Here is a 22,464-nt window from a genome sequence, read left to right on the forward strand (position 1 = left end):
TACTTGTTCCCCTGTCCCATTTTTTCATTCTTCATTATTAATCCTGTCCTAGGAGCCTATGGACCTCTCTACCTCACTATCAGTTAGGTGATAATGTACTCCATTGTCTGCTGACTTTGCCCACCACCAAATTTATTGCCAATTCAGGCAAAATGACCTTTGCCTTCCTCTTCTAATTTCCTTAGGCCATTATTTGCCAGGTATATTGCCTTGTCTGCAAATCTTGGGTAGCTCAGCACTGCTTGAGGAAATCTAGGACTGCAGCTGACCTCTAAAATCCCACCCTTGTAGTACTTGGTGTCCAGTAAGTGTTCACATGCTATTGTCTGATTAAAACCTGTGTTGAGGCATTTTTGAGCCTTTCATGCACCTTAGCTAAATCCTACCAATCTGATCTTCAGAGAATCTCCGTCTTATCCATTTTTATTTCTACTTCCACCACTCTAATGCAGGCCCCTGGCATACAAATGCCCTTTAGCCCTTTTGCCTCCTTTCACTTGTTTTTGTTCACTTGGCAAAATTACAATATTGGCAATTTTCTGTCTGCTTGGTGCTTGTACCTATATATTGAAAGAGGCTGGAAAAAAACACATGACCACACTGCCTGGTCTCACTTTCAATTCAGGACCACCACAGAACTCAAGTTAGACACTTGGTGCTGCCCTCCCAGTCCATTTCCTCCTTCCTGTTTCTAGATTTTTTTTCATATTTTTCATACCACAATCCCCATCCTCATTCTCAACTGAGAACTTTGCTTCCTATATTTGCATAGTACTTAAAAGTTTACAAAGTACTTTTTCATGCCTTTTCTGACTTAATCTCTTCCTCTTCTATCCTAGGAAATGGCTCCTTTGAGCAGCCTTCTTCTTTAGAGCCAATGACTCTTGGTCATTCACTTCGTTCCAGTATTTCCTTTACCTAGCTACATTTTAGAAGTCCTCACCATTTAAGCTGCACAGATCAACAACCTCTGCCTGTATTTTCCATTCTGAAAAAGGATCCTCATAACCTGCTTCTTTCATGGGAACACTGTGTGAACATTTTTCTGTACTCTGATCCTTTTAAATCTTACAATACAAAGGAACAGATTTGTGATCCACATTCTTTGCCAGATTAATGCACAGCACTACAAAAGATAACCACCTTAGACTGGAGATGCAGTGATTACTGTGTTTGGCTCCAAAGTATATGTTCTGCAGTTTGCTATTTAAGAAAAATACCATTTGCACTATAACCTAGATTAGCTTCTACTTAAATATTAGTGTGCCCTGTTTTAATGTCTCTGTATATTAAGTCAAAAATTTCAGAATAAAATGTAAATGAGCTTTATCTTTCTAAAAGTATTCCTTCTCTTACTAGAAGGGTTCCTTTTGGATTAAGCAGGTCCTCTGTAGATTTTAAATGATTTCACTTATAGAAATTCAGTTTACGTTTATACCACCTTTCAGGAACATACCTTTCATGAAAAGGGAGCTACATTGTAACAGGCTAGTTCTAATTTTCATCACTGTGGTCTCCCTGCAAATGGTGTTATGAAATGGTCATATTTCCCCACAGGAACAATATTATAATTGAGTGGTTGTGTTCCTGACCAAAAACTCAGCATCAAATAAATCATTGATATAATTGACAGTGCAGCATAAAAGCAATGATATAGGAACTATAGATTTCTAATTATTTTAAGTACTTACAAATTATAGTCCAAGTCCTATAAAATGAACATAAATGTAGTATATGCAGTCATGCAAGGCACACTGATGGATAAAGCTCTTAGAATACAACTTTATTGTATAGTAAAGTTTATTAAAAATAAACCATTAGTCTTGAGAAATCTATTTTCAGCAATAAATCAATACTTTGTTTTGCTATCATGTAATATAGAAATGGGGAGGGGGCATGTGGGAAGTGACCCATCTAAATGACTTAACTTTGGTTTTCAGGCAGGACAGTATATAAGAATTTTAAAAAGGCAGATTTCTGGGCCTGAACTCACAGAGTAGGCCTGGGGGTAGGACAGGAAAAAGAATATGTGTTTTTAAAAATTCCCTAGGTGATTCTAATTTCTAATACATGGCCAGGTTAAGAACCCTAAGCATAGATATGTCAGCACAGAGATTTTTCTTTTCTCCTCCCTTTCTTCTTCCAGTAAGCTGATAACATTCAGGATCATTCCATTGGCCATAAAATTTGTACAGGTAATATGTTTGTAATGTTTCCAAGTGTTTCTTCCATTGAAAAACATTTTTAGAAGTAAAGAGTGTCTTGAAATTTGAAAAATATTTTTATAAGTCAGGACTAACCACAATTCTCTACTCACCCACTTCTGTCTGTAGCTTTGAAAAGTCTCAGGGCTTATAAGAAACACATGCTCTTAAATCATATTTTAGAAGGTGACAGTTTTATTGACAGCCATTAGAGTTCTTCACAGTTGATTGGGATGCAGTAAGAATTGCTAGGTCTTTAATCACTGTCTTATTAAGGAGTTGCACTTGTCACCTATTAGAGATACTTGTTTAGTATCTTTTTTCCCCCCTAGTAGATTGAAAGCTTCATGAAGGCAAAGACCAGTTCTTCATATAGCCTTTAATCTCCCCCATAAATCCTAAGACACAGAAGAAACTCAGTAAATATTTATTGAACACTGAGATTATAGCACCTCCCCCAGTTGAGAAGACAAGTATCAGATGGTATTTCCTGGCTCCTGTTTGTACACTTTTAAGAAAATCTTTTCCTGGACAGGTTGCATTCAAAGGTCCTGACATGTCAACCTAAATTTTATTACCATAGCATTTAAAGCTGGGGGACACTTAGGTAATATTATGTACCTATCTCTTTTTTTAAGATGAGGAAACTGATGCCTGGAGAAAGTGCTTTGTTAAGGTTATCATGCCAAGTTTTTTTTTTTCTTTTCTTGTTTTTATCCTTTTTCCCCATTTATTATGTATTTGAGTACCTGCTATGTGCTAGCCTTAAGGAGTTAATGGTCTGTTTCTTTTGGGAAGTAAAATGTTATTTTCAAAAAAGGGATAGAGTTGGGGGTTAGTGCTCTGGAGGTTTGAGGAGAGGAGAAAAAATATGAAAAAGCTATGCCTGAAAGTGAAAAATAATATATTGACCAGAAAAACACAGCAAGATTGGTGAGCAGTGTTCAAAGCCCTGATGTAGGTCTGACTTCAATTTTATATATTGAAACCCATCTGCCTAATATGTGACTCTCTCCCATAATTAGCTATTAGACACTGGTACAAAGAAAGTGGATAGTAGGAATGATCAAGGGCTGGACTTTGGCTATATGAATACAGAAGTGTCATCATCCTCATCAACAACAGCATCATAATGAGGTGAAAAATTTGTGGTTTTGGCAACAGTGTCACTGAAGTGATGCACTATGGAACCTAAGCTGGATAAGGAAGGAGGTGAAAAAAAAATTCTGACGAAGAGGGAGAAAATAGAGGAGGAAGAAGGATCAGTGAACTGGAGATCATAATGAGCTGAAAAAAAAATAGTGATAGTGGGAGTGGTTGAACGAGCAATCTTGAAGGTTGTAAACAGAGAATGTCATGTTTGAATTAGTGATTTTTGGAGATGGAATGGTAAAGGGTGATGATAATTTCCAAAGTGCAGGGCATGGGTGGCTGACATGGAATGGGAGAGAAAGTCATTGGAGATGAGGAGGTTAAGAAACTAAGAAGTCTCAGTGTGTTAGATGTGCTATAGCATACTTTCATTAAATTATCTTCCTTTTAAATGATAATGAAAAGACAACCTACACACAGCAAAATTTTAATCTATTCAGAAAAAATAAATTAGAAGCAAAGTTTATGAAGTGAGGTGAATACATTCTATAGTCTGAGGAAATTCACGAGAGCTAATAACATTCAGTAACTATTTCCTCTTTGTTTAGTAGTTTTACTGCGAAATTTATTATCTGAATCAAGCTTTTTTTTTAGGTGGAGGATGGAATCTTTATTAATGTTCACAAGGGACATATTTAAATGTCAGCTCTAGGACAGTTATTCTAGGCTATTCAAAGTCTATTCTCCAAGGAATTTGAAGAGCTCTCAGAATGGATATGTTAAATTAGCTGTTGCAGTAAGAAAGATGTGTGGATTTTCAATCTCTGTCTCTCTGCTGTCTTCTTTGTCTTGGCACATGCTCAAGTTTACTCTTCTAAGAAACATTTCCTCAAACCCTGCTTCCCCCTCAAGCTACCCTCTCAACTTTCTTCTTCCTTTCATTGTTATAAATATTTACTTTCCTCTTTATTGGAAATAGCTATTTTTCTTGAAATATACTGGAGGGAGGGGCGCCTGGGTGGCTCAGTGGGTTAAAGCCTCTGCCTTCGGCTGGGGTCATGATCCCGGGGTCCTGGGATCGAGCCCCGCGTCATCGGGTTCTCTGCTCGGCGGCGAGTCTGCTTCCCTTCCTCTCTCTCTGCCTGCCTCTGCCTACTTCTGATCTCTGTCAAATAAATAAATAAAATCTTTAAAAAAAAAAAAAAGAAAGAAATATACTGGAGGGAAAAGAGCTGTAATCCTGCCATCATAACATATTGCTTTTGTTATTTGAGGGTATACTTTTCTCTGTCTGCATGTATGTATATATTTTTCAGTTTTTAAAAAGATTTATTTATTTTAGAAAGTGGGCGCTTACACAAGTGAGTGAGCAGGAGAGGTGGGGCAAAGGAGAGAGAGAATCTCCAACAGATTCCCGACTGAGCACAGAGCCAGATGCAGGGCTTAATCTCACAACTCTGAGATCAGGACCTGAGCTGAAATCAGTGGTTGGAAGCTCAACCAACTGAGCCACCCAGGTACCCCTATTTGTTCAGTTTTAATCACAGACTATTAAGTTTTATGAGAACAGAAGGCCTGTTTTATCTGCCACTGTATATCTAGTATGTGCCTAAAATATTAGGAAGAGCTCCATAATTAAATGTCGAATAGATAAATGATATATACTTTAAATTTATATTTTTATTTTTTCTATTCAACATATCAAACATTTCCTGATTTTCTTCATATTCTTTATGATAGTTAACAAGTATTTTATTGATTTAATATATCATAAATTACTATTTTCCTATAGTTCGATATTTCAAATAGTTTATAATTTTTTATTATGCCTGACAATGTATGTCTTTCTGTGTTCATGTATTTGTTTACTGTTGTTTGTTGAACCATTTTTTGAGATAAATTCCAAAGAGTAGGATTATTAGGCAAAAGAGTATAAGCATTTTTATTCTATTGAGCTTACTAAAAAAAAAAAAAAAATTGTGCATTTCTTAAATGCCTTAGAATTTGGCTCCTACCCTTGCCACTTCAATGAAACACCATTCTTAAAGGTCACTAATGGCTTCCTAATTGCCAAATCAACCCGCCTGTTCTAAGAACCCTTTTGACCTCTCTTGCAATATTTAATACTAATTTACCATCACTTTCTTGAAACTCTCTTCACTCTTGGCTTGATGACATGGCATTATTTTGGTTCTCTTTCTTCCTCCCTGACTGATTTTTTTGCTTTGAACCTCCTAAATGAAGCCTTTCCCAAGGTTTTCTTCTATCTACTTCAACACTATTATCTATATTAATAACCCCCAAATCTGTATCTTTAGTGTTGACCTCTTTCTTAAGCTCCAGTCTTGCATTGCTTGACTCTCTTTAATGCCCACATAGCATATGTCATCATGTCTTTTTAAAAAAAATCATTAACATCGGGCGCCTGGGTGGCTCAGTGGGTTAAGCCGCTGCCTTCGGCTCAGGTCATGATCTCGCGTCCCGGGATCGAGTCCCACATCGGGCTCTCTGCTCAGCAGGGAGCCTGCTTCCTCCTCTCTCTCCCTCTGCCTGCTTCTCTGCCTACTTGTGATCTCTGTCTGTCAGATAAATAAATAAAATTTAAAAAAAAATATTAAAAAAAAAATCATTAACATATAATGTGTTATTTGCCCCAGGAGTATAGACCTATGAATCATCAGGCTTAACATATTTCACAGCACTCAACATGGCACATACCCTCCCTAATGTCCATAACCCAACCACCCTATCCCTACCCCCCACCCCCCCAGCAGCCCTCAGTTTGTTTTGTGAGATTAAGAGTCTCTTATGGTTTGTCTCCCTCCCAATCCCATCTTGTTTCTTTTTGTCCATCATGTCGTCATGTCTTAACAATGAATTAATTTTCCCTCTCCAGTCAGTTCCCCTAACTATTTTATCCTCTGATAATGCTACTACCATCCCTGGAGTCTGGGCACCATGGAGACATTTTGACCATTTTTCCTTCCTTGCTCAATCCATTGCATCAGTTGCTCTGTTACAATAAATTCTAATTCTACAGTATCCTTGTTTCTTTTGTTTTGTTTTTCCTGAATTCATTCATTCATTCATTCATTCATTCATTCAACAAATACTTAGAATTGTGATATGCCCAGCGCTGATTAATGCACCAAGGATATAGGCAGTGAACACAATAGACAAAAATATTGGCCATCATGAAGTTGATATTCTAGTGGGTGAAATATATAGAATGTCAGATAATGAAAGTTATATGACAAAAAATTAGGGAAGTTGGATAGGGAAGATTGAGACAAAGTGTGTATGTGTGCACAATTTGAAAAGGTATTCTTTTAAAGATTTTATTTATTTATTTGGCAGAGAGAGAGAGATCACAAGTAGGCTGAGAGGCAGGCAGAGAGAGAGGAGGAAGCAGGCTCCCCGTTGAGCAGAGAACCCGACATGGGACTCAATCCCAGGACCTGAGACCATGACCTGAGCTGAAGGCAGAGGCTTTAACCCACTGAGCCACCCAGATGCCCTTAAGCAGAGATTTGAAGGAGGTCAGGAAAGGGTTAGATATGGAATGGCACGATTGAAGCATTCCAAGCAGAAGGACTGGCAAGTGAAAGGCCTTGAGATGGGGGAGTATAAGTGTTCCAGAAATAGCAAAGTGGCATTGTGGTGAAGCAGAGCGAATAAAACAGTGTCATAAGAGGTGTGGTCAAAGAAGGTGAAGGGAGAGAGGGAGAGGGCCAGATCTGGTAGGGCTTTGTATGCCACTGTAAGGACTTGGGCTTTATTTATTTATTTATTTATTCATTCATTCATTCTTTCATTTATTTATTTTTACCTTAAGTGCAATGGGAAGCCATTGAAGAGTTTCGAGAAAATAAGCAATCTGATTTGACTTTTTTATTAATAAAAAAGCTCTGGCTTCTGGGTTGAGATTAACTGTAGTGGGGCAAGGGTAAAAACAGGAATAAGGAAAGAAACTATTGCATTAAACCGGGAGAGAATTGATGGCTTGGATATGGACAGTGGTGGTGAAACTGAAGAAAAATTGTTGGATTCTGGATTTGCTTTTGAATGAATATAGGATGTGAGAGGAAACAGCCATCAAAAATGACACCAAGGGGGCTCCTGGGTGGCTCAGTGGGTTAAGCCTCTGCCTACGGCTCAGGTCATGATCTCAGGGTCCTGGGATCGAGTCCCGCATCGGGGTCTCTGCTCAGCGGGGAGCCTGCTTCCCTCTCTCTTGCTGCCTGCCTCTCTGCCTACTTGTGCTCTCTCTCTCTGTGTCAAATAAAAAAATAAAATCTTTAAAAAAAAAAAAAAAGAATCTGTTTAAAAATGACACCAAGGTTTGGCCTGAACTGGAAAACAATGGTTTTCAACAACTTGTGTCTGTGTGTGTCTGTGTGTGTGCATGCACACGTGTGCCTTTTTATACCTTTTTCTTGGAACTCCCATAAATCATATTATGTTATCTGTTACATTATGTTGTATTCCTTAATTACTTTTCACTTGGGCTATGTTAGTAGTCTTAATAAATTCAGTCATAAATCTGATCTCCTCTCCTAGCCTTTCTCCCAGTTCATCCTTTATAAAATGAGGCTTTAATCATATGACCATCTTGATGACTTCCAATTACACTTAATTCAGCAGGCAGACTCCTCTGTCTTGCCTTCAAGGCCCTCCGTATTATAAGCCCAATCTATTCCTTTAGCTCTGTCCTTTATTATTCCCTTACATATTCTAAGTAAATTGGCTTACTGCTCCTCGAATATTGTGTTTAAATTGGCATCTAACATGTTGTAGATCATTCTTACATGGTGTAACATAATGGTTAAGATCACAGAATCTATAAATGAACACACCAGGTTGGAATTGTGGTTCCATTTCTCATTGTACTTTATTTAACCTCTGTGTCTATTTTCTATCTATAAATAGGGGTAATAGTAATTCTACTTCATAGAAATTTTTTTCTTTTTTTTTTAAGTTAAGGCAGGGATTTTTTTTCCTTTTTTAAAATTTTATTTATTTATTTGACACAGAGAATGAGAGCACAAGCAGGTAGAGTAGCAGGCAGAGGGAGAGGGAGAAACAGACTCCCTGCTGAGTAAGGAGCCTGACACAGGGCGCCATCCTAGGAGCCTGGGATCATGACCTGAGCCAAAGGTAGTTGCTCAACCAACTGAGCCACCCATGCACCCCCATAGAGATGTTTTGAGGATGAAAAGATTTTATATGTAAAGCACTTAAACAGTGCCTGACAAAGTGCTCTAATATGTTAGCTGTTAGTATAGTTATTACTATTAGTATTTTTGTTTGTTCTCATTCTCCCCTCTCACTCTCCTCACCTCTACCTCCATAATATCAGCTCCATGAAGGCAGGGATTTTTGTTGTGTTCACTGCTCTATCTGTAGTAACTACAGTAGTGACACATAAGAAACACCACTCGGTAAATATTTGTGGAATGAATGATTGCAGTTTCCTCAGCCTGAGATCCCTACTACTGTTGCCTCTTCCTCCTACTCTGTTCTCTTAAAAACCCATCGAACCTGTAAGTCCCCTCCTGAATGACATTTATTCCATGGAAACCTTGTTATTTTTCTGATTCTTCTCCCCAAACTAAATTTAATCTCTCATTTCTTTGAATTCCTATTATATCTTATTTATGCATTTCTTATATCCCTTACCTTTCTTTCCCTTAGTCATTTGTATCTCATCTTGCCTACTAGATAGTAAGTTCTTAAAGCACGGACTGTATTACTCATTTTTATATCACCTGTAGTGTCTGGTATAATACCTTGAACATACTAGATGCTCAATAAATATATGCTGATTGAATTGAATTTGTCCTCCTATTTATATACATTTTATATGAATTTTCAGATTTCTAAGTTCATGCTTCAAAGTATTAAATCTCTATATAATTTATTTCTTAGGTATCCTAAGTGTTTGAGTTTTTAGAAAGACTATATATATTTTTTAAAGATTTTATTTATTTATTTGACAGAGAGAGATCACAAGTAGGCAGAGAGGCAGGCAGAGAGAGAGGAGGAAGCAGGCTCCCTGCTGAGCAGAGAGCCCGATGCGGGACTCGATCCCAGGACCCTGAGATCATGACCTGAGCCGAAGGCAGCGGCTTAACCCACTGAGCCACCCAGGCGCCCAGAAAGACTATATTTTTTATGTTCTGTTGCAGAAGAACTACATTTGTCTTAAACCTTCGTTTAATTGCCTAAAGACTGTGCCAGATCATAAATTTTTCTAATGGTAAAAGGGAAGGTTTATCAAATATGGTATCTTACAGCTGGAATTCAGTGGTCTGGTAACTTCTCCTAAGAAGTAGGATGAAGAGAAAAAGCTTTGTGAAGATATAGTATGTGTCACAAAATCCATGCACTTAGGCTCATGCACTTTATAGGGTAAGCTCCTCAAATCCTCACTCATTATTTACTCATCATTATGCTTAAATCATGATTATCGAATTTCCCCGCCAACAGCTGTGGCGAGGCAATTTAGAAATGTTAGGCTTATAGAAGATAGGAAGGAGGGACAGCTGACTATAAGGAAGCAGACTGGAAAAACAAAACGAAACAAAACAAATAACAGGCCAAGGACTCACAGCAGTGTGGGACTAATAACCTGTATTGCTTAAATAGTCCTTGAGGGCATCAGTGTGTTATAATAGAGTACAGTAATTGATGTTCATAATAATGACCCAAATTCATCAAAAATGATTAAATTCTGATCACCATATTCTATTTATGAAAATAAGCAGCAAGTATTGTGTTTACATTCCTATCCATCAGATTAAATTAAAAATGGTTTGTTTATAAGGTAATAAGCCTTAAACTAGCTGGACAATGTGGAGAATTCAATTTGAGAGATTGTAGATAATCAAGGTTTTCCTGAATTTAGTATATACTTTCTTATTCAGGTTCCTCTAACTGGAATTGAAATACAGTTAGGAGGCAGCATGAGGCAGTAAATCCATAAAAATGAATTGTTCATTTACCCTACATTTATAACATAGGAAATACAATTATAGAGCAGATGTTGACTGATTGAAATGCTGTATGCTCAATCATGTTAGTGTTTATTTGATAAGGAATGCCATTTGTTTAGCTTTGCTCATTTATTCAGTGACTGTGGCCTGGAATTTTATTAGATGCTATATAGCTGTACCCACCAGAATGCTGAGAGATGTGGAGCTTGAATGAAATTGGTAAGAACTTAGAATCTTTAGTTTGGGAAATGAAAATGGAAAGAAGTCTTTAATTTGGAGTTTACAATATTAAACCTCTTGGTTTTGTTTAATTTATATGTGGGTACTGGAACACAGAAATGACTAATAAATTTGGCAATATTATTTTTTTAACTTTTTTCTGGAAACACATTTTCCTAAAAGTCTTTTTAGTGACTACCCAGAGAGAGAACGAAGAAAATTTCCTAAAATAGAATCATTTACAGCTAATGTGTTTCTGAATAATAGAGAAAACTAAAATTTAATTTTAAAAGTACTTCAATACTAAATAGCTCTTATATTTGAAATAAAGTTTCAACTAATTCTTTATTCTCCCTTGGAGCCAGTTAGCAAGTATCTTTTGTGTTGTAACAAGATTATAGCAAATGATTTCATGGAAACATTTATTCAAATCTTGTATTTTATTAGCTGGTAATATCTGGGCCTTTGTGATATAGAAATGAGTACAATAAATATTTGAATGAATAGATTTAGGACCTAGGTAATTTGGAAGAATCATTTCAAAACTTGGATTAACTATGGTATCTAGAACTAGTGTTTTAGGCCATCTTGCAACATACTGTACAATTCAAGATACAGTGAAACAGATTTTAAAAATTAAGACCTTAAGCAATGTATTTTATTTTTTCCAAAAGACTTATTTATTTTAGAGAGGGGGTTGCAAGAGAGTGGGAGTGGAGGGAGAGGAAGAGGGAGAGAATCTCAAGCAGACTTCTTTCTGAGAGTAGAGCCTGATGCAGGTCCATTTCCCCACCCTGAGATCATGACCTGAGCTGAAATCAAGAGTCGGATGCTCAACTGATCGAGCCACCCAAGTACTCCATTAAGCAGTGTACTTTGGAAAGAACTTTATTTTAAATAATAAGATAAATAGGTTTCTAAACCCCCATCCAAATATTTTTGTGTATATTTCACCCTCTTGAGAAAGGCAGAAGAGGATTTTTAATAGTTGCCATTGCAGGTCAAGAGTTTTTAACCTTTACAAGCTACACAGCATAACTGAAATTGGTTAAAAAAGATGTGGTATTTTATACAAATGTAGCATGTTATGCAGCATTACAGGTTTCTTATGATCTCTATAAATAGCCTTTAAAATATATTAATTTATTTAAAAATAATAATTCCAATACATGTTAACATGCTGCTTCCTCAAGAGCATTCCTAATGATTTCCCCACAGGTGAACACAGTGGCCACCAGTGTAGTTTGGTGCGTTGCCTTAATCAATGACAAGGTGCTAGGAGTTTTACTCATCACTGCTTTTATTTTCAGCAACAGTTTTATTAAGATATAATGCACATACCATACACTTCACTATTTAAAGTGCACAGTGGTTTTTTAGTATATTTACAGAATTCTGCAATCATCATCAAAATCAATGTTAGAGTCACAAAAAAGTCCCAAATCTATAATCACTCCCCACTTCCCTCTAATCTTCCCCTCCTCCACCCCCCCCAAACCATTAATCTACTTTCTGTATCTATATATCAGACTGTTCTGGGCATTTCACATAAATTGAATCATATAATCTGTGTTTTTTTATTATTGTCTTTTTCACTTAGCATAATATTTTCAAGGTTCATCCATGTTGTAGCATGAATCAGTATCTTATTCTTTTTTTGGTGAAAGAATATTCTATTCCATAGATTCTATATTTTGTTTATCCATTCATCAGTGGATGGATGTTTTTGAATTGTTTCTACTTTGGGCTATTATAGATAATGCTGCTATGAACATTTGTATACATGTTTTTGTGTGGACATTTGTTTTCAGTTCTTTTGAGTATATACCTAGGAGTGTAATTTCTGGGTCATATGCTAACCCTATGTTTAACTTTTTGAGGAGCTTCTAGACTGTTTTCCAAAGTGACTGTAGCATTTTACATTCCCACAAGGAACATATAAGTGTTCCAGTTTTTTCCCCACATTTCCATCAACACGTAATATCATTTTTATTATGTCTATCCCAATGAATCTGAAGTGGTATTTTGTTTGTGATTTTGATTTCCATTTCCCTAAAGGCTAATGATATTAACCATCTTTTTATGTGCTTATTGGCTAATTGTTTATCTCCTTTGGAGAAATGTCTGTGCCAATCCTTTGCCTATTTTTAAATTGAGCATTCATCTTTTTATTGTTGAGTTGTAAGATTTCTTTATATAGTCTGAGTATGAGTCCCTTATATATATATGTGACTTAGAAATACTGTCTGATTCTACGGGTTGTTTCTTTCACTTTTTTGATGGTGCCCTTTGTAGCACAAAAGGTTTCAATTTTGATAATGTCCAATTTATTAATTTTTTTCTTTTGTTGCTTGCGCTTTAAGTGTTATTTCTAAGAAACCATTGCCTAACCCAAGTTCACAAGGATTTTTACTCCAGTGTTTTTGTCTAAGGTTTTATAGTTTTAGCTGTTACATTGAAGTCTGTGATCCATTTTCAGTTAATATTCTTGTATAGTATGAAGAAGGGATCCAATTTCACTCATTTGCATATGGGTTATGCATGTCCCCACACCATTGTTAAAGACTTTTATTTTCCCTCTTTGGATTGAATTGTCTTGGCATGTTTGTGAAAAATCAATTGATTGTAAATGTGAGGACTGATTTCTGGACTCTCAACTCTACTCCATTAATCTGTTGTCTATCCTTAAGCCAGTCCCACTGATAAATATGTCTCTCCTTATGCCAGTACCACACTGTATTGATTACTTTCTAGCTTTGTAGTAGGTTTTTAAATCAGGAAGTGTGAATTCTCTAACTCTATTTTTTAAAATTGCTGTGCCCCTTGGATTTCCATATGAATTTTAAGATCAGCCTATCAATTTATACAGAAATTCTGACTAGGATTTTGATAGGGATTATGTTGAATCTATAGATCAATTTGGGAAATATTGCCATCTTAACAGTATTAAGTCTTCCAGTCTGAACATGAAACATCTTTCCATTTATTTAGATCTTCTTTACTTTCTTTCAACAATATTTTGTAGTTTTCAGTATATTTTACACTTCTTTTATAAAATTTGTTTCTAAGTTATTTTATTTCCAGCTTCATTGCAATATAGTTAACATAAAATTATATAAATCTGAGGTGTCTGATGATTTTATATACATAATTTATTTCAAAATAATTACCATAAGATTAGTTAACACATAGATCACCTTACATAGTTAACCATTTTTTTCGGTGATGAGAACTTAAAAGATTTACTCTCTTAGCAACTTTCAAGTATATAGTACAGTATTGTTAACTGTAGTCACCATCCTACATTCAATCCCCAGAACTTATTCATCTTATAACTGGAAGTTTGTATTCCCCACCCCTCCCCCACTCCCCTTGCCATGGCCACCACTGATCTTTCTTTTTCTATAAGGTCAGGTTTTTTTAGATTCCACATGTAAGTGAGATCATACACCATTTACCTCTCTCTGTCTGACTTATTTCATTTAGCGTAATGTCCTTAGGTTCATCCATGTTGTCACTAATGGCAAGATTTCCTTTTTTCATGACTGAATAACAACATGCTATTATATGTATAGAATATTCTGTATTCTATATAATAATACACACACACACACACACACACACATTATATCTTCTTTATCCATTCATCATCAATTAAAGGACATTTAGGTTGTTTTTATGTTTTGGCTATTGTAAATGATGCTGTGAATGTGGGAGTTGCACATCTCTTCGAGACAGTGATTTCATTTCCTCTAAATATATACTCAGAGTGGGATTGCTGAATCACACAGTCCTTCTATTTTTTTAACTTAATTCTAGCTAGTTAACATACAGTGTTATACTACTTTCAAGTGTTTGATACTAATTCAACAATTCCATACCCCAGTGCTCATCACAAGTGCCCTCCTTAATCCCCACCACCTATTTCACCCATCCCCCTACTCACCTCCCCTCTGGTAACCATCAGTTAGTTCTCTGCTGAGTTTCTGTTTCTTGGTCTGTCTCTCTCTGTCTTTTTTCCCTATGTTCATCTGTTTTGTTTCTTAAATTCCACATATCAGTGAAATCATATGCTATTTATCTTTCTCTAACTGATTTCACTTAATGTTATCCTCTCTAGCTCCACGCATGTTGTTGCAAATGGCAAGATTTCATCCTTTTGGATGGCTGGGTAGTATTCTATTGTATATATATGTAACACATATTATTTACCCAGTCATCAGTCAGTGGACACATGGGCTGCTTCCATATCTTGGCTATTGTAAATAATGCTGCTATAAGCACAGGGCTGCATGTTCCCCATTAAATTTGTATTTTGTATTCTTTGGCAAAAGAACCAGTAGTGCAATTGCTGGATCTTAGGGTAGTTCATTTTTAACTTTTTGAGGAACTTCCATTCTGTTTTCCAGAGTGGCTGCACCAGTTTGCATTCCCACCAGCAGTGCAAGAGGGTTCCCCTTTCTCTATATCCCTGCCAAAACCTGGTGTTTCTTGTGTTGTTGATTGTAGCTGTTCTCACAGGTGTGAGGTGACACCTCATTGTAGGTTTGATTTGCAATTCCCTGATGATAAGTGATAATGAGCATCTTTTCATGTGTCCCTTGGTCATTTGGGTGTCTTCTCTGGAGAAATCTCTGTTCATGTCTCTGCCCATTTTTAATTAGATTATTTGTGTATTGAGTTGTTTAAGTTCTTTATAGTTTTTGAATACTAACCTTTTATCAGATATATAATTTGCAAGTATCTTCTCCCATTCAGTAGCTTGACTTTTAGTTTTGTTGTTTCCTTCGCTGTGCAGAAGCTTTTTATTTTGATGTAATGATTTATTTTTGTCTTTGTTTCCCTTGCCTCAGGAAACATACCTAGAAAAAAAGTTGCTACAATCAATATCAGAAGTTACTGTTCTAGGATTTTTTAGGTTTCAAGTTTCACATTTAGCTCTTTAATCCATTTTGAATTTATTTTTTGTATGATAGAATAAAGTGGTTCAGTTTCTTTTGCATGTTGCTGTCCAGTTTTCCCAAGACCATTTGTTGAAGAGTCTGTCTTTTTCTCACTGGATATTCTTTCTTGCTTTGTTAAAGATTAATTGAATAATTAATTATGGGTTTATTTCTGGGTTTTCTTTTCTGTTTTGCTGATCTGTGTGCCTATTTTTTTGTGCCAGTACCATACTGCTTTGATTACTACAGCTTTGCAATATAACTTGAAGTCTGGAATTATGAAGCCTCCAGCTTCACAATCTTTTTCAAGATTACTTTGGCTATTCGAGTTCTTTTGTGGTTCTATATAAATTTTAGGATTGCTTCTTCAGGTGCTTTAAAAAAGTGCTGTTGGGGTTGCCTGGGTGGCTCCGTGAATTGGTTGGCCAACTCTTGATTTCAGCTCAGGTCATTATCTCAGGGTCCTGGGATCAAGCCCTGCATTGGGTCCCCTGCTCAGTGTAGCGTCTGCTTAAGGATTCTCCCTCTCCCCTTCCTACTGCTCACACTACTTTTTCTCTCAATTAAATAAATCCTTAAAGAATTTTTAAAAAATGCACTTGGTATCTTGATAGGGATTGCATTGAATGTGTAGATTGTTTTGTGTAGTATAGACATTTTAATAATATTTGTTCTTCCTCACATGGTAGTTCTATTTTTAATTTCTTTTTTTAAAGATTTTATTTATTAATTTGACAGACAGAGATCACAAGTAGGCAGAGAGGCAGGCAGAGAGAGAGGAGGAAGCAGGCTCCCCCCTGAGCAGAGAGCCTTATGTGGGGCTTGATCCCAGGACCCTGGAATCATGACCTGAGCTGAAGGCAGAGGCCTTAACCCACTAAGCCACCCAGGCGCCTCCTATTTTTAATTTCTTGAGGAATTTCTATATTGTTTTAACAAGTGGTTATACTAACTAACATTCCCAAAAACAGTGCAAAGGGGTCTCTTTTTTTCCTACATATTTACCATCTCTTGTTATCTGTTATCTTTTTGATAATAGTCATTCCAATAAGTATGAGGTAACAGCTCATTGGGGTTTTGAATTTCATTTTCCTGATATTGACCTCCTTTTCATGTATCTGTTCACCATTTGTATATCTCCTTTGAAGGAATGTCTATCTAGGTCATTTGTCAATTTTTAATTAGATTATTGTTTATATTTTGGTTTTGATGCTACTGCAAATGAGTGTTTTTTTAAATTTAATTTCCAATTATTCATTACAAGTATAGACATGCAACTAATTTTTATATTCATCTTGCATCTTGTAAACTTGCCAAATTCATTTTTTATAGGATTATTTATTTTAGAAAAAAGATAGCATGAGTGGGAGGAGTAGAGGGAGAGACGGATTCTCAAGCAGACTCCATGCTGAGCATGGATCCTGATGTGGGGTTCAATCCTAGGACCTGAGCCAAAACCAAGAATCAGATGCTTAACTGACTTTGTTGCTCAGGCTCTGCAACTTCCCAAACTCATTTATTAGTTCTAGTAGTTTTTGTGGATTTCTTAACATTATCTTTATATACTATTATGTCATCTGTGGGCAGAGATAGTTTTACTTCTTTTCCAATCTGAATGTCTTTTATTTCTTTTATTGCCTAATTTCATAGGTAGAACCTCTACTACAAGATTGAATAGAAGTGTGAGAGCAGATGGCCTTGGCTTGTTCCAGTCTTTCATCCTTTCATATTACAGTAACTCTGGGTCTTTCTGAGGTACCCTTTATCCAGATGAAGAACTTCTCTTCCATTTCTAATTTGTTGAGTGTTTTTTTTTTTTAATCACAAAAGGGTGTTGAATTTTGTCAACTTTTTTTTTGTCTTTTGAAATAATTTATTGGTCTTTTTTCCTTTATTCTATTCATATGGTATATTTCATTAACTGATTTTGTTATGTTAAACCTTTTATTCCTGGGATTAATCCCATTTTGTCATGCTTTAAAATCCTTTCTATATGTTTCTGGTTTCAGTAAGGTAATATTCTGTTAGGGATTTTTATGGCTATATTTAGGAAATATTGGTCTATAATTTTCTTATGATATCTTTGCCTGGTTTTGGTATGAAAGTTACACTGACCCCACAGAGTAAGTGGGGAAGTGTTCCTTGCTTTCTATTTCATAGAAGAGTTTGTGAAGGATGGCTGTAAATTGCTCTTTAAATATGTATTAGGGACACCTGTGTGGCTCAATGGGTTAAATGACTGCCTTCTACTCAGGTGATGATCCCAGGGTCATGGTATCAAGGCCCTGCATTGGGCTCCCTGCTCAGCGGGGAGCCTGCTTCCCTCTCTGCCTGCCACTCCCCCTGCTTGTGCATGCTCCCTTTCTTTCTCTCTGACAAATAAGTAAATAAAATCTTTAAATGTGTGATAAAAATTCACCAGTAAAGCTGTCTGAGCCTAGGCTTTTCTTCGTGAGTTGTTTTTTAATGACTAATCTCTTTACTTGCTGTAGTTCTATTCAGATTTTCAATTTCTTCTTCAGTTACTTTCGGATGTTTTTGTATTTCTGGGGACTTGGCCATTTCAGTTAAGTTGTCTAGTTTGTATACATACAGTTGTTCATAGTATTTTTATATCTGTACAGTCCCTCGTAAGGTCCTTATTCTCATTCCCAGTTTTAGTAATTTGGTCCTTCTTTATTTTTTGCTTCATCAGCCTAGTGTTTGTCAGTTTTGTTAATCTTTTCAAAGAATATAAATAGCCTTTTGAGAAAGGAAGCAACAAACTAAAAATCAGAAGGCAGCTAAGTAACCACTATATAGTGATGTCACTGGTAGTGTGTTATTGACTACTTGTTTCTTAATATCTGGAGACTAAGTTGCTTCATTTATAAAATGGGGCAGTGAGGCTTGCCTCACTGATTTGATTATAAGATTAGATGAAATTACATGTAAAATCTCAAGCATATTACCTTTTCATGGTAGACTTTCAGTAATTGCTCATACCCTTTTTTTCTATATCATTATGCTGACCCCACTTTAACTTATTATTCTTTGGTTGCCAGTCTAATTCAATAAAATAAACATTAGAAATTACTTTTCTCCTAAAGTCTAAAATATATTTTTCTGCATTTCCTACCTATCAGAGAACCAAGTTGATATTCATTTTCTCTAAGAGTTAGGGACACATCAATTTATGAATGTTATTAGGTGAAACAATGATAGTTTAATATTAATCTAGATGATTCTAAAAGCACAACTGAGATCCTATATAATAAATTATTATGATCTGTATTATTTTAATCTTTTTTTCTAACTTCAGTAGTAATTTCATTTTCCTATCAGATATCCATAGAGATAATTTCTCTTCTTGAAGGGGAGCACCATCTCTGTGATAACTTTAACGTTTCTGAGAGACCATTATAACCTTTTAATGAACTTTATGATAATTTAGTACTGCTATAAAAGTTATCAAAAGTGCCTTCAAATTGTGGTATACAATTTATTTAAGTAAAGAGAGGGAGCTCTGCAGTGGGCTGGTGAGAAAGGTACCTCTGATCCAATTTTACTTTTTATTAAAAGTTTCTACATCCCGTTAGTAGAATTGACATTTTCTCTTTCCTAAGTATCCTTTGGCCTAATCTCCTCCATAGGTTCATACTCTCATTGCTTGCTAATAATTTGGGGAAACAACATTTTTCTTATAAACTTTGAGTCCGTGAATAACGACTCCTCTTTAGAAATAGGAATTGAATGTTATTTTCACAAGTATGAACTCAACGTTTGGCTGAGATTCTTCTGAAATGAGGAAGATTTGATAATGCCTCACTTCATATGTGTCTGGCTAGCTGTGGTAATATGTATCTCATGAGCCCCATCACTGGCTTTACCCTGTGGATGACTGACATAGCTGGAAAAATTGAATTGCAGAGTAGGATTATAGTTAAGTTATGATAGGATCTCTGTGGTCCACACTGACACAAGTAGATCACAAAACGGTCATTATTCTAACACTGATGATAGGAAAGCACTCCATCTCTTCAGGGCCCTTATCAGTAGTTACCAGAAGCAGGTACTCATCTCAGTATAACCCCAACTCCAGCCATAAGACTTTTTTTTTCCCTGTGGGATATAGATGGTGAAGACTCCTGAATGGATGAGAATTCATTTCTAAGAGACCTCTCTTTTAAGACAACTCATACTTTGCTGCAATGTGATCTTAGGCAAATTGTTCAACTTCCCTGAGCTTCAGTTTTCGTATATATAAAGTATAGGTGGTGATAACAGGGTGGTTGTAAAATTTTAACAAGATGTGTGTAAAGTAATATATATATATATATATATATATATATATATATGTGTGTGTGTGTGTGTGTGTGTGTGTGTGTGTGTGTGTAAAGTACTTAACATAGTACCCAGTTAATTGTAAGGAATCTTTGCCGAAATACCTTCTCTCTAATGTCCCAGCTGGGTGAGGCAACAGACTTATTATTAAAGCTTTCTCTGACTACATTTAATTTTAGACTATTTGATTTTAAATCTTGTTTAAATGTTTTGTAGATTTGTGCAAGCTAATTTACTACAAGTAACAAACCATGTTTGTTTACCCTGTACTGTTACTGCAACTAACTCTTGCCACTGATGGTGTTTTTTTGGTTTCTGTCCAACCCATGAGTATACTAATTTATATACTGCCACAAGCTTTTATAATCCTGCTGTACTTTTAGTACACTTTGAGCGCTACTTACTTATCTAGGATGGCTCAGGCCCCCAGCTCATCCTGGCCAAATGGTATCTTACCAGTAAAAGTAGATCCTTTTGGCTGGTACATTTTTGTGGTAGCAGGAAATGAATCTCATTAGATGAGATTCTTGCATTATAAAAGGTGAGAGACTTACATCTACTTTGATGTTATTACCTCAGCATGTTTACGGTCCCCATAGGTTCTTAAAATTAGAAGATACTTTAAAGATTATCTTGTCCCATTCAATAATGATATCAGACATACATTGAGTTTTTATTGTATGCCAGGCACAGTGATACTTACCTGAATCATTTCATTGAATTCTCACAACAACCTGCAGAAGTATCCTGGAAATAAAATCAGAGGTTAACTTGCTTTGGTTTACACTTCACATAGTTAATCAAGATCCAGATTTCAAACCCAAGTCTGATTCTAGAACTGCATTCCTCAATACATTATATAGTAACTCTCCTATACTGCAAGTATTTCCTCTAGAGTATTCTTGCAAGATTATTCTGTATTCTGCTTGAATATCTTCAAGGATGCCCAGTTTACTAGTCTCCTGAGGCAGTTCTTTTTCCATTATTTGACAAATTTAGTGGCTAGTGGGAAACATGTTGAGCTAAAATCTGATTCTTTGTAAAAATGAAATCATGCGCTGTTAGAGTAGGAGAGACTAGGAGATTGTCTTACTCATTCTCTTCATTTTACAGATGAGAAATTTCAACCTAATGAAGGCAGGTGGACAAGATCTCACAGGACTTCCAGAAATTTTGTCCCCTGGAGCCTGACAGAGTAACTCTGTTCTATGTTCTTTAGTTCAGTACTTTCAGTGTTTAAGATAGCTTTTATGATTTATGATTTCTCTTAATTTTACCTTTATGCCAAACATCCCAGTTTTTTCATTCCTACTTTGTATGAATGATGTGCAGGATTTGTATTATTCTAGAAACCCTACTTGGAATCTACCCTCAGTTATTTATTTCCTCCTTTAAAATGGAGCACAGAGAACTGAACCTCATACTTTAGAGATTATTTGTCCAGTCCAGAGTACAGTGGGATTATGCCTTTAATTCTATCATTCGACTTCTATTAGTATAAACTAAGATTACTGTAGAATTTTCTTTTCAGCAGCTATTTTGTGAATTGTGGCCAGATCAAAAGAAATATTTCTGAGGCAAGAGACATTTCTGAAGTCAGAATTCTGAACCTCTAATTCAGGACTTACTTTTTTAGCACTGAATATCTGCATGTTGGTTTTATTAGTAATCTATTTGTGAATAAATAGAAAAATTAAATAGCATTTGTAATTATGTATTAGATATTTTTATACCGATATATGTGCATTTGATTAATTTATATGCACCAACATATTCCACATTTGCATTCAAATCTCATCTAGATGGACTAGCTTATAGACCATTGACTTCAAATGTAATTGTGAAGTTAATTCTTACCTGGACAGTATCATTAAAAGAAAAAGAAATTGTAGAATGAAGACAGAATCAGTTCTGATTAACTTTTACTATTCCTTGGATTATTCAGGAGGGATTTTTAAAGAAGAAATCTTAAAGAGCAGGAGGGAAGCACTAAGGATTGAACCTCATTTTATCCCACTTTAGATGATATCAAGATTATTTTGTTACAGAGCACCTGGGTGGCTCAGTCAGTGAAATGTCTAACTCTTGATTTCTGCTCAGGTCATGATGTCGGGGTCCTGAGATTGAGCCTTGTGTTGGGATCTGCACTCAGCACTGAGTCTGCTTGGGATTCTTTTTCTCTCTCCTCCTTCTGCCTCTCCCCTTGTTGGTGCTCTTCTGCTTGCTCTCTCTCTCTCAAACAAGTACATAATTTTTTTCTAATTATTTTGTTACATTAATGTTTTAATATGTAAATGTTTACTCATTGTAGTATATAGAACAGTCATTTACAAATATTTAAGGATTTTTGCCTTTGAAAAGCCTTAGCTTCCAAGACTACACTTTTTTGTACTTCAATTTCCTTATTTATGAAATGAGGATAAGAGTACTTAGAATGCTCCTCAGCTTCCCAGTCACCCCATACAGAAATTCCTCTGTCTTCCCACTTAACTTTTCTACTGCTTTAAACTACTCCTAGGAGCTCACATATAAATTGTATAAATTGTGATTACATGTACATATGTTTTATATCTCCTACTAAATTATAGTCATCCAGGTCAAGAGTTAGTTTTTGTCTATTTGACCTTCACAGTTTCTGGTTTAGTGCTTACATATTAAAATACACTTAAATATTTCTTGTAATCATTT

General features: G+C 35.8%; 1 protein-coding gene across 7 annotated transcripts in view; it reads left to right on the forward strand.

Moving 5' to 3' along the window:
* EDA (ectodysplasin A) overlaps positions 1–22,464 on the forward strand; it is a 477,063-nt gene that overhangs the window by 60,216 nt on the left and 394,383 nt on the right. The window contains exon 2 of one of the 7 annotated variants that reach the window (XM_032331775.1): positions 20,890–21,851. The exons of 5 other annotated variants lie outside the window; for them this stretch is intronic. In XM_032331775.1, the coding sequence (XP_032187666.1) occupies positions 20,890–20,967 (78 nt within the window). In that variant the 3' untranslated portion in view covers positions 20,968–21,851. Of the gene's footprint in view, positions 1–4,638; positions 4,722–20,889; positions 21,852–22,464 lie in introns of those variants that run through there. One more of the 7 variants, XM_032331776.1, reaches the window with a different exon arrangement.

Source organism: Mustela erminea, chromosome X (genome assembly GCF_009829155.1).
Source record: "Mustela erminea isolate mMusErm1 chromosome X, mMusErm1.Pri, whole genome shotgun sequence".
NCBI classification, from domain to species: Eukaryota; Metazoa; Chordata; class Mammalia; order Carnivora; family Mustelidae; genus Mustela; species Mustela erminea.